Consider the following 12,265-nt stretch of genomic DNA (forward strand, 5'->3'; position numbering starts at 1 on the left):
AATAATATGTTCACCCCATACCCAATATAACAATAATATGTTCACCCCATACCCAATATAACAATAATATGTTCACCCCAATATAACAATAATATGTTCACCCCAATATAACAATAATATGTTCACCCCATACCCAATATAACAATAATATGTTCACCCCATACCCAATATAACAATAATATGTTCACCCCATACCCAATATAACAATAATATGTTCACCCCATACCCAATATAACAATAATATGTTCACCCCATACCCAATATAACAATAATATGTTCACCCCATACCCAATATAACAATAATATGTTCACCCCATACCCAATATAACAATAATATGTTCACCTCATACCCAATATAACAATAATATGTTCACCCCCATACCCAATATAACAATAATATGTTCACCCCATACCCAATATAACAATAATATGTTCACCCCATACCCAATATAACAATAATATGTTCACCCCATACCCAATATAACAATAATATGTTCACCCCATACCCAATATAACAATAATATGTTCACCCCATACCCAATATAACAATAATATGTTCACCCCAATACAATAATATGTTCACCCCAATATAACAATAATATGTTCACCCCATACCCAATATAACAATAATATGTTCACCCATACCCAATATAACAATAATATGTTCACCCCATACCCAATATAACAATAATATGTTCACCCCATACCCAATATAACAATAATATGTTCACCCCATACCCAATATAACAATAATATGTTCACCCCATACCCAATATAACAATAATATGTTCACCCCATACCCAATATAACAATAATATGTTCACCCCATACCCAATATAACAATAATATGTTCACCCCATACCCAATATAACAATAATATGTTCACCCCATACCCAATATAACAATAATATGTTCACCCCATACCCAATATAACAATAATATGTTCACCCCATACCCAATATAACAATAATATGTTCACCCCATACCCAATATAACAATAATATGTTCACCCCAATATAACAATATAACAATACCCATATAACAATAATATGTTCACCCCAATATAACCCCCATACCCAATATAACAATAATATGTTCACCCCATACCCAATATAACAATAATATGTTCACCCCATACCCAATATAACAATAATATGTTCACCCCATACCCAATATAACAATAATATGTTCACCCCCCAATATAACAATAATATGTTCACCCCATACCCAATATAACAATAATATGTTCACCCCATACCCAATATAACAATAATATGTTCACCCCATACCCAATATAACAATAATATGTTCACCCCATACCCAATATAACAATAATATGTTCACCCCATACCCAATATAACAATAATATGTTCACCCAATATAACAATAATATGTTCACCCCATAAATATAACAATAATATGTTCACCCCATACCCAATATAACAATAATATGTTCACCCCATACCCAATATAACAATAATATGTTCACCCCATACCCAATATAACAATAATATGTTCACCCCATACCCAATATAACAATAATATGTTCACCCCATACCCAATATAACAATATGTTCACCCCATACCCAATATAACAATAATATGTTCACCCCATACCCAATATAACAATAATATGTTCACCCCATACCCAATATAACAATAATATGTTCACCCCATACCCAATATAACCACAATATAACAATAATATGTTCACCCCATACCCAATATAACAATAATATGTTCACCCCATACCCAATATAACAATAATATGTTCACCCCATACCCCCAAATATAACAATAATATGTTCACCCCATACCCAATATAACAATAATATGTTCACCCCATACCCAATATAACAATAATATGTTCACCCCATACCCAATATAACAATAATATGTTCACCCCATACCCAATATAACAATAATATGTTCACCCCATACCCAATATAACAATAATATGTTCACCCCATACCCAATATAACAATAATATGTTCACCCCCAATATAACAATAATATGTTCACCCCATACCCAATATAACAATAATATGTTCACCCCATACCCAATATAACAATAATATGTTCACCCCATACCCAATATAACCCAATATAACAATAATATGTTCACCCCATACCCAATATAACAATAATATGTTCACCCCATACCCAATATAACAATAATATGTTCACCCCATACCCAATATAACAATAATATGTTCACCCCATACCCAATATAACAATAATATGTTCACCCCATACCCAATATAACAATAATATGTTCACCCCATACCCAATATAACAATAATATGTTCACCCCATACCCAATATAACAATAATATGTTCACCCCATACCCAATATAACAATAATATGTTCACCCCATACCCAATATAACAATAATATGTTCACCCCATACCCAATATAACAATAATATGTTCACCCCATACCCAATATAACAATAATATGTTCACCCCATACCCAATATAACAATAATATGTTCACCCCAATATAACCAAATATGTTCATAACCCAATATAACAATAATATGTTCACCCCATACCCAATATAACAATAATATGTTCACCCCATACCCAATATAACAATAATATGTTCACCCCATACCCAATATAACAATAATATGTTCACCCCATACCCAATATAACAATAATATGTTCACCCCATACCCAATATAACAATAATATGTTCACCCCATACCCAATATAACAATAATATGTTCACCCCATACCCAATATAACAATAATATGTTCACCCCAATATAACAATAATATGTTCACCCCATACCCAATATAACAATAATATGTTCACCCCAATATAACAATAATATGTTACCAATATAACAATAATATGTTCACCCCATACCCAATATAACAATAATATGTTCACCCCATACCCAATATAACAATAATATGTTCACCCCATACCCAATATAACAATAATATGTTCACCCCATACCCAATATAACAATAATATGTTCACCCCATACCCAATATAACAATAATATGTTCACCCCATACCCAATATAACAATAATATGTTCACCCCATACCCAATATAACAATAATATGTTCACCCCATACCCAATATAACAATAATATGTTCACCCCATACCCAATATAACAATAATATGTTCACCCCATACCCAATATAACAATAATATGTTCACCCCATACCCAATATAACAATAATATGTTCACCCCATACCCAATATAACAATAATATGTTCACCCCATACCCAATATAACAATAATATGTTCACCCCATACCCAATATAACAATAATATGTTCACCCCATACCCAATATAACAATAATATGTTCACCCCATACCCAATATAACAATAATATGTTCACCCCATACCCAATATAACAATAATATGTTCACCCCATACCCAATATAACAATAATATGTTCACCCCATACCCAATATAACAATAATATGTTCACCCCATACCCAATATAACAATAATATGTTCACCCCATACCCAATATAACAATAATATGTTCACCCCATACCCAATATAACAATAATATGTTCACCCCATACCCAATATAACAATAAACAATAATATGTTCACCCCATACCCAATATAACAATAATATGTTCACCCCATACCCAATATAACAATAATATGTTCACCCCATACCCAATATAACAATAATATGTTCACCCCATACCCAATATAACAATAATATGTTCACCCCATACCCAATATAACAATAATATGTTCACCCCATACCCAATATAACAATAATATGTTCACCCCATACCCAATATAACAATAATATGTTCATACCCAATATAACAATAATATGTTCACCAATATAACAATAATATGTTCACCCCATACCCAATATAACAATAATATGTTCACCCCATACCCAATATAACAATAATATGTTCACCCCATACCCAATAATAACAATAATATGTTCACCCCATACCCAATATAACAATAATATGTTCACCCCATACCCAATATAACAATAATATGTTCACCCCATACCCAATATAACAATAATATGTTCACCCCATACCCAATATAACAATAATATGTTCACCCCATACCCAATATAACAATAATATGTTCACCCCATACCCAATATAACAATAATATGTTCACCCCATACCCAATATAACAATAATATGTTCACCCCATACCCAATATAACAATAATATGTTCACCCCATACCCAATATAACAATAATATGTTCACCCCATACCCAATATAACAATAATATGTTCACCCCATACCCAATATAACAATAATATGTTCACCCCATACCCAATATAACAATAATATGTTCACCTCATACCCAATATAACAATAATATGTTCACCCCATACCCAATATAACAATAATATGTTCACCCCATACCCAATATAACAATAATATGTTCACCCCATACCCAATATAACAATAATATGTTCACCCCATACCCAATATAACAATAATATGTTCACCCCATACCCAATATAACAATAATATGTTCACCCCATACCCAATATAACAATAATATGTTCACCCCATACCCAATATAACAATAATATGTTCACCCCATACCCAATATAACAATAATATGTTCACCCCATACCCAATATATAACAATAATATGTTCACCCCATACCCAATATAACAATAATATGTTCACCTCATACCCAATATAACAATAATATGTTCACCCCATACCCAATATAACAATAATATGTTCACCCCATACCCAATATAACAATAATATGTTCACCCCATACCCAATATAACAATAATATGTTCACCCCATACCCAATATAACAATAATATGTTCACCCCATACCCAATATAACAATAATATGTTCACCCCATACCCAATATAACAATAATATGTTCACCCCATACCCAATATAACAATAATATGTTCACCCCATACCCAATATAACAATAATATGTTCACCCCATACCCAATATAACAATAATATGTTCACCCCATACCCAATATAACAATAATATGTTCACCCCATACCCAATATAACAATAATATGTTCACCCCATACCCAATATAACAATAATATGTTCACCCCATACCCAATATAACAATAATATGTTCACCCCATACCCAATATAACAATAATATGTTCACCCCATACCCAATATAACAATAATATGTTCACCCCATACCCAATATAACAATAATATGTTCACCCCATACCCAATATAACAATAATATGTTCACCCCATACCCAATATAATATGTTCAATAATATAACAATAATATGTTCACCCCATACCCAATATAACAATAATATGTTCACCCCATACCCAATATAACAATAATATGTTCACCCCATACCCAATATAACAATAATATGTTCACCCCATACCCAATATAACAATAATATGTTCACCCCATACCCAATATAACAATAATATGTTCACCCCATACCCAATATAACAATAATATGTTCACCCCAATATAACAATAATATGTTCACCCCATACCCAATATAACAATAATATGTTCACCCCATACCCAATATAACAATAATATGTTCACCCCATACCCAATATAACAATAATATGTTCACCCCATACCCAATATAACAATAATATGTTCACCCCATACCCAATATAACAATAATATTTCACCCCATACCCAATATAACAATAATATGTTCACCCCATACCCAATATAACAATAATATGTTCACCTCATACCCAATATAACAATAATATGTTCACCCCATACCCAATATAACAATAATATGTTCACCCCATACCCAATATAACAATAATATGTTCACCCCATACCCAATATAACAATAATATGTTCACCTCATACCCAATATAACAATAATATGTTCACCCCATACCCAATATAACAATAATATGTTCACCCCATACCCAATATAACAATAATATGTTCACCCCATACCCAATATAACAATAATATGTTCACCCCATACCCAATATAACAATAATATGTTCACCCCATACCCAATATAACAATAATATAACAATAATATAATGTTCACCCCATACCCAATATAACAATAATATGTTCACCCCATACCCAATATAACAATAATATGTTCACCCCATACCCAATATAACAATAATATGTTCACCCCATACCCAATATAACAATAATATGTTCACCCCATACCCAATATAACAATAATATGTTCACCCCATACCCAATATAAAAATAATATGTTCACCCCATACCCAATATAACAATAATATGTTCAATATAACAATAATATGTTTCACCCCATACCCAATATAACAATAATATGTTCACCCCATACCCAATATAACAATAATATGTTCACCCCATACCCAATATAACAATAATATGTTCACCCCATACCCAATATAACAATAATATGTTCACCCCATACCCAATATAACAATAATATGTTCACCCCATACCCAATATAAAATAATAATATGTTCACCCCATACCCAATATAAAATAATATGTTCACCCCATACCCAATATAACAATAATATGTTCACCCCATACCCAATATAACAATAATATGTTCACCCCATACCCAATATAACAATAATATGTTCACCCCATACCCAATATAACAATAATATGTTCACCCCATACCCAATATAACAATAATATGTTCACCCCATACCCAATATAACAATAATATGTTCACCCCATACCCAATATAACAATAATATGTTCACCCCATACCCAATATAACAATAATATGTTCACCCCATACCCAATATAACAATAATATGTTCACCCCATACCCAATATAACAATAATATGTTCACCCCATACCCAATATAACAATAATATGTTCACCCCATACCCAATATAACAATAATATGTTCACCCCATACCCAATATAACAATAATATGTTCACCCCATACCCAATATAACAATAATATATAACAATAATATGTTCACCTCATACCCAATATAACAATAATATGTTCACCCCATACCCAATATAACAATAATATGTTCACCCCATACCCAATATAACAATAATATGTTCACCCCATACCCAATATAACAATAATATGTTCACCCAATATAACAATAATATGTTCACCCCAATATAACAATAATATGTTCACCCCATACCCAATATAACAATAATATGTTCACCTCATACCCAATATAACAATAATATGTTCACCTCATACCCAATATAACAATAATATGTTCACCCCATACCCAATATAACAATAATATGTTCACCCCATACCCAATATAACAATAATATGTTCACCCCATACCCAATATAACAATAATATGTTCACCTCATACCCAATATAACAATAATATGTTCACCCCATACCCAATATAACAATAATATGTTCACCCCATACCCAATATAACAATAATATGTTCACCCCATACCCAATATAACAATAATATGTTCACCCCATACCCAATATAACAATAATATGTTCACCCCATACCCAATATAACAATAATATGTTCACCTCATACCCAATATAACAATAATATGTTCACCCCATACCCAATATAACAATAATATGTTCACCCCAATATAACAATAATATGTTCACCCCATACCCAATATAACAATAATATGTTCACCTCATACCCAATATAACAATAATATGTTCACCTCATACCCAATATAACAATAATATGTTCACCCCATACCCAATATAACAATAATATGTTCACCCCATACCCAATATAACAATAATATGTTCACCCCATACCCAATATAACAATAATATGTTCACCCCATACCCAATATAACAATAATATGTTCACCCCAATATAACAATAATATGTTCACCCCATACCCAATATAACAATAATATGTTCACCCCATACCCAATATAACAATAATATGTTCACCCCATACCCAATATAACAATAATAATATTCACCCCATACCCAATATAACAATAATATGTTCACCCCATACCCAATATAACAATAATATGTTCACCCCAATATAACAATAATATGTTCACCCATACCCAATATAACAATAATATGTTCACCCCATACCCAATATAACAATAATATGTTCACCCCAATATAACAATAATATGTTCACCCCATACCCAATATAACAATAATATGTTCACCCCATACCCAATATAACAATAATATGTTCACCCCATACCCAATATAACAATAATATGTTCACCCCATACCCAATATAACAATAATATGTTCACCCCATACCCAATATAACAATAATATGTTCACCCCAATATAACAATAATATGTTCACCCCAATATAACAATAATATGTTCACCCCATACCCAATATAACAATAATATGTTCACCCCAATATAACAATAATATGTTCACCCCATACCCAATATAACAATAATATGTTCACCCCAATATAACAATAATATGTTCACCCCATACCCAATATAACAATAATATGTTCACCCCAATATAACAATAATATGTTCACCCCATACCCAATATAACAATAATATGTTCACCCCAATATAACAATAATATGTTCACCCCATACCCAATATAACAATAATATGTTCACCCCATACCCAATATAACAATAATATGTTCACCCCATACCCAATATAACAATAATATGTTCACCCCATACCCAATATACCCAATATAACAATAATATAACAATAATATACTCTCTTCTTGTCATCCGTTTGAGGCATTCAGCCCAATAGGAGGCTTGATTAAAAACAGGAAGTCTATGACAAGGCCATGGTGGTCTCTTAGTCTCTCTGTCCCTCCCTTTCTTTCTCTGTCGCTCTCTCTTTCTTTCTCTCTTTCTTTCTCTCTTTCTTTCTTTCTTTCTTTCTTTCTTTCTTTCTTTCTTTCTTTCTTTCTTTCTTTCTTTCTTTCTTTCTCTCTCTATCTCTCTCTATTACTTTTTTTCTCTCTCTCTCCCTCTCTCTCTCTTTTTTCTTTTTGCCAGAAGCATCTATATTTTTGACAGACAGGGCACTGTATTCTACTGCAGAGTAAGGGAATGTTGACACTCCTTTGTTCTGGGCTGTTTTCACCTCCTGCTGGAGTTCCTGACAGCAGACAGTAGCTCATCAGCAGCCTACAGCACAATCCTAGAATAGCGGTTATTTCTGACAAACCAAATCATGGGGGCTCCCGAGTGGTGCAGAGGTCTAAGACACTGCATCTCAGTGCAAGAGGCGTCACTGCAGTACCTGGTTTGAATCCAGGCTGCATCACATCTGGCTGTGATTGGGAGTCCCATGGTGCAGCGCACAATTGGCCCGGCATCGTCCGGGTTTGGCCGGAGTAGGCTGTCAGTGTAAATAAGAATTTGTTGTTAATTTAAAAAAAAAAACATTTTACATTTTTTTAATTTCACCTTTAATTAACCAGGTAGGCAAGTTGAGAACAAGTTCTCATTTACAACTGCGACCTGGCCAAGATAAAGCAAAGCGGTTCGACACATACAACAACACAGAGTTACACATGGAGTAAAACAAACATACAGTCAATAATACAGTAAAAGAATAATAACTGACTTGCCTAGCTAAATAAAGGTAAAAAAAAAAAGAAAAAAATCAATGTCATGTTCTTGAGAGAGTTGGATGTTGTCTACACAGCAGACCAGCTCTGTGTGAATGTATGGATGTAAGGGAGATGGTTCAGTGAACCGAGCTCACGTCATGGGTAACCTTGCCTGAGATGTGAAGACTTGTGTTAGCTCCCCAAGCTAATGCCTTTAGCTCAGAGGGCTAACACAGTATTGTGGCACAAAACGAGTCAATACGCAAAATGGCAATCTGTGACACACAAGAAGAAATCCAGCCCAGTCACGGACCAGGATGTCTTGCTCCCAGGCAGACTAAATAACTTTTTTGCCCACTTTGAGGACAATACAGTGCCACTGACACGGCCTGCAATGAAAACATGCAGACTCTCCTTCACTGCAGCCGAGGTGAGTAAGACATTTAAACGTGTTAACCCTCGCAAGGCTGCAGGCCCAGACGGCATCCCCAGCCGCGCCCTCAGAGCATGCGCAGACCAGCTGGCCGGTGTGTTTACGGACATATTCAATCAATCCCTATACCAGTCTGCTGTTCCCACATGCTTCAAGAGGGCCACCATTGTTCCTGTTCCCAAGAAAGCTAAGGTAACTGAGCTAAACGACTACCGCCCCGTAGGACTCACTTCCGTCATCATGAAGTGCTTTGAGAGACTAGTCAAGGACCATATCACCTCCACCCTACCTGAGACCCTAGACCCACTACAATTTGCTTACCACCCAAATAGGTCCACAGACGATGCAATCTCAACCACACTGCACACTGCCCTAACCCATCTGGACAATAGGAATACCTATGTGAGAATGCTGTTCATCGACTACAGCTCGGCATTCAACACCATAGTACCCTCCAAGCTCGTCATCAAGCTCGAGACCCTGGGTCTCGACCCCGCCCTGTGCAACTGGGTACTGGACTTCCTGACGGGCCGCCCCCAGGTGGTGAGGGTAGGCAACAACATCTCCTCCCCGCTGATCCTCAACACTGGGGCCCCACAAGGGTGCGTTCTGAGCCCTCTCCTGTACTCCCTGTTCACCCACGACTGCGTGGCCACGCACGCCTCCAACTCAATCATCAAGTTTGCGGACGACACAACAGTGGTAGGCTTGATTACCAACAACAACGAGACGGCCTACAGGGAGGAGGTGAGGGCCCTCTGAGTGTGGTGTCAGGAAAATAACCTCACACTCAACGTCAACAAAACTAAGGAGATGATTGTGGACTTCAGGAAACAGCAGAGGGAACACCCCCCTATCCACATCGATGGAACAGTAGTGGAGAGGGTAGCAAGTTTTAAGTTCCTCGGCATACACATCACAGACAAACTGAATTGGTCCACTCACACAGACAGCATCGTGAAGAAGGCGCAGCAGCGCCTCTTCAACCTCAAGAGGCTGAAGAAATTCGGCTTGTCACCAAAAGCACTCACAAACTTCTACAGATGCACAATCGAGAGCATCCTGGCGGGCTGTATCACCGCCTGGTACGGCAACTGCTCCGCCCTCAACCGTAAGGCTCTCCAGAGGGTAGTGAGGTCTGCACAACGCATCACCGGGGGTAAACTACCTGCCCTCCAGGACACCTACACCACCCGATGTTACAGGAAGGCCATAAAGATCATCAAGGACATCAACCACCCGAGCCACTGCCTGTTCACCCCGCTATCATCCAGAAGGCGAGGTCAGTACAGGTGCATCAAAGCTGGGACCGAGAGACTGAAAAACAGCTTCTATCTCAAGGCCATCAGACTGTTAAACAGCCACCACTAACATTGAGTGGCTGCTGCCAACACACTGACACTGACACTGACTCAACTCCAGCCACTTTAATAATGGGAATTGATGGGAAATTATGTAAATATATCACTAGCCACTTTAAACAATGCTACCTTATATAATGTTACTTACCCTACATTATTCATCTCATATGCATACGTATATACTGTACTCTATACCATCGAATGCATCCTTATGTAATACATGTATCACTAGCCACTTTAACTATGCCACTTTGTTTACATACTCAACTCATATGTATATACTGTACTCGATACCATCTACTGTATCTTGCCTATGCTGCTCTGTACCATCACTCATTCATATATCCTTATGTACATATTCTTTATCCCCTTACACTGTGTATAAGACAGTAGTTTTGGAATTGTTAGTTAGATTACTTGTTGGTTATTACTGCATTGTCGGAACTAGAAGCACAAGCATTTCGCTACACTCCCATTAACATCTGCTAACCATGTGTATGTGACAAATAAAATTAGATTTGATTTGATTTGAAATGGCTATGGAGGTGTATTTTAACCTGTGTTTTCTCTCTATGTTTATTGTCCAGGGTGCAAGGTGCGGAGAGGGGCTGCGGTTCCGTAACGTGTCCTGCTTTGTGTCGGACGGGTCTGGCCAGGGAGAGGGCAGTCTGGTGGATGATGAGCTGTGTGGAAACCTTGAGCCCTCGGTAGACGGCGACAAACAGATCACCCTGGAAGAACCCTGCACCTCGCCCTGTCCAGGTAATTAACTTGCCTTGGCCTGCAATGACTGGGGATCCAGAGTAGCTGGACAATGGACCCGGTCCCTAGATAAGAAGGCGATGAGATCTGGCCAGGAAAAACGCCTGCCCCTATAATCAGTAAAGATTCACCTCTGAGCATCAATCTCATCTACTATGTAGCTAGTTCAACACAGCAATACAGTTACAATGTGTAGCTCTATCTGGTCGAAGAAGCCCCTTGGCAT

General features: G+C 36.0%; 1 protein-coding gene across 1 annotated transcript in view; it reads left to right on the plus strand.

The window, feature by feature from the left end:
• The window catches only part of LOC118373476 (thrombospondin type-1 domain-containing protein 7A-like), a 213,866-nt gene that overhangs the window by 170,211 nt on the left and 31,390 nt on the right, over window positions 1–12,265 (plus strand). Inside the window, exon 22 of the mRNA XM_052470109.1 lies at window positions 11,865–12,039. Within this exon, the coding sequence (XP_052326069.1) occupies window positions 11,865–12,039 (175 nt within the window). The remainder of the gene's footprint in view (window positions 1–11,864; window positions 12,040–12,265) is intronic.

The sequence above is a fragment of the Oncorhynchus keta genome, chromosome 19 (genome assembly GCF_023373465.1).
Source record: "Oncorhynchus keta strain PuntledgeMale-10-30-2019 chromosome 19, Oket_V2, whole genome shotgun sequence".
Lineage (NCBI taxonomy): Eukaryota > Metazoa > Chordata > Actinopteri > Salmoniformes > Salmonidae > Oncorhynchus > Oncorhynchus keta.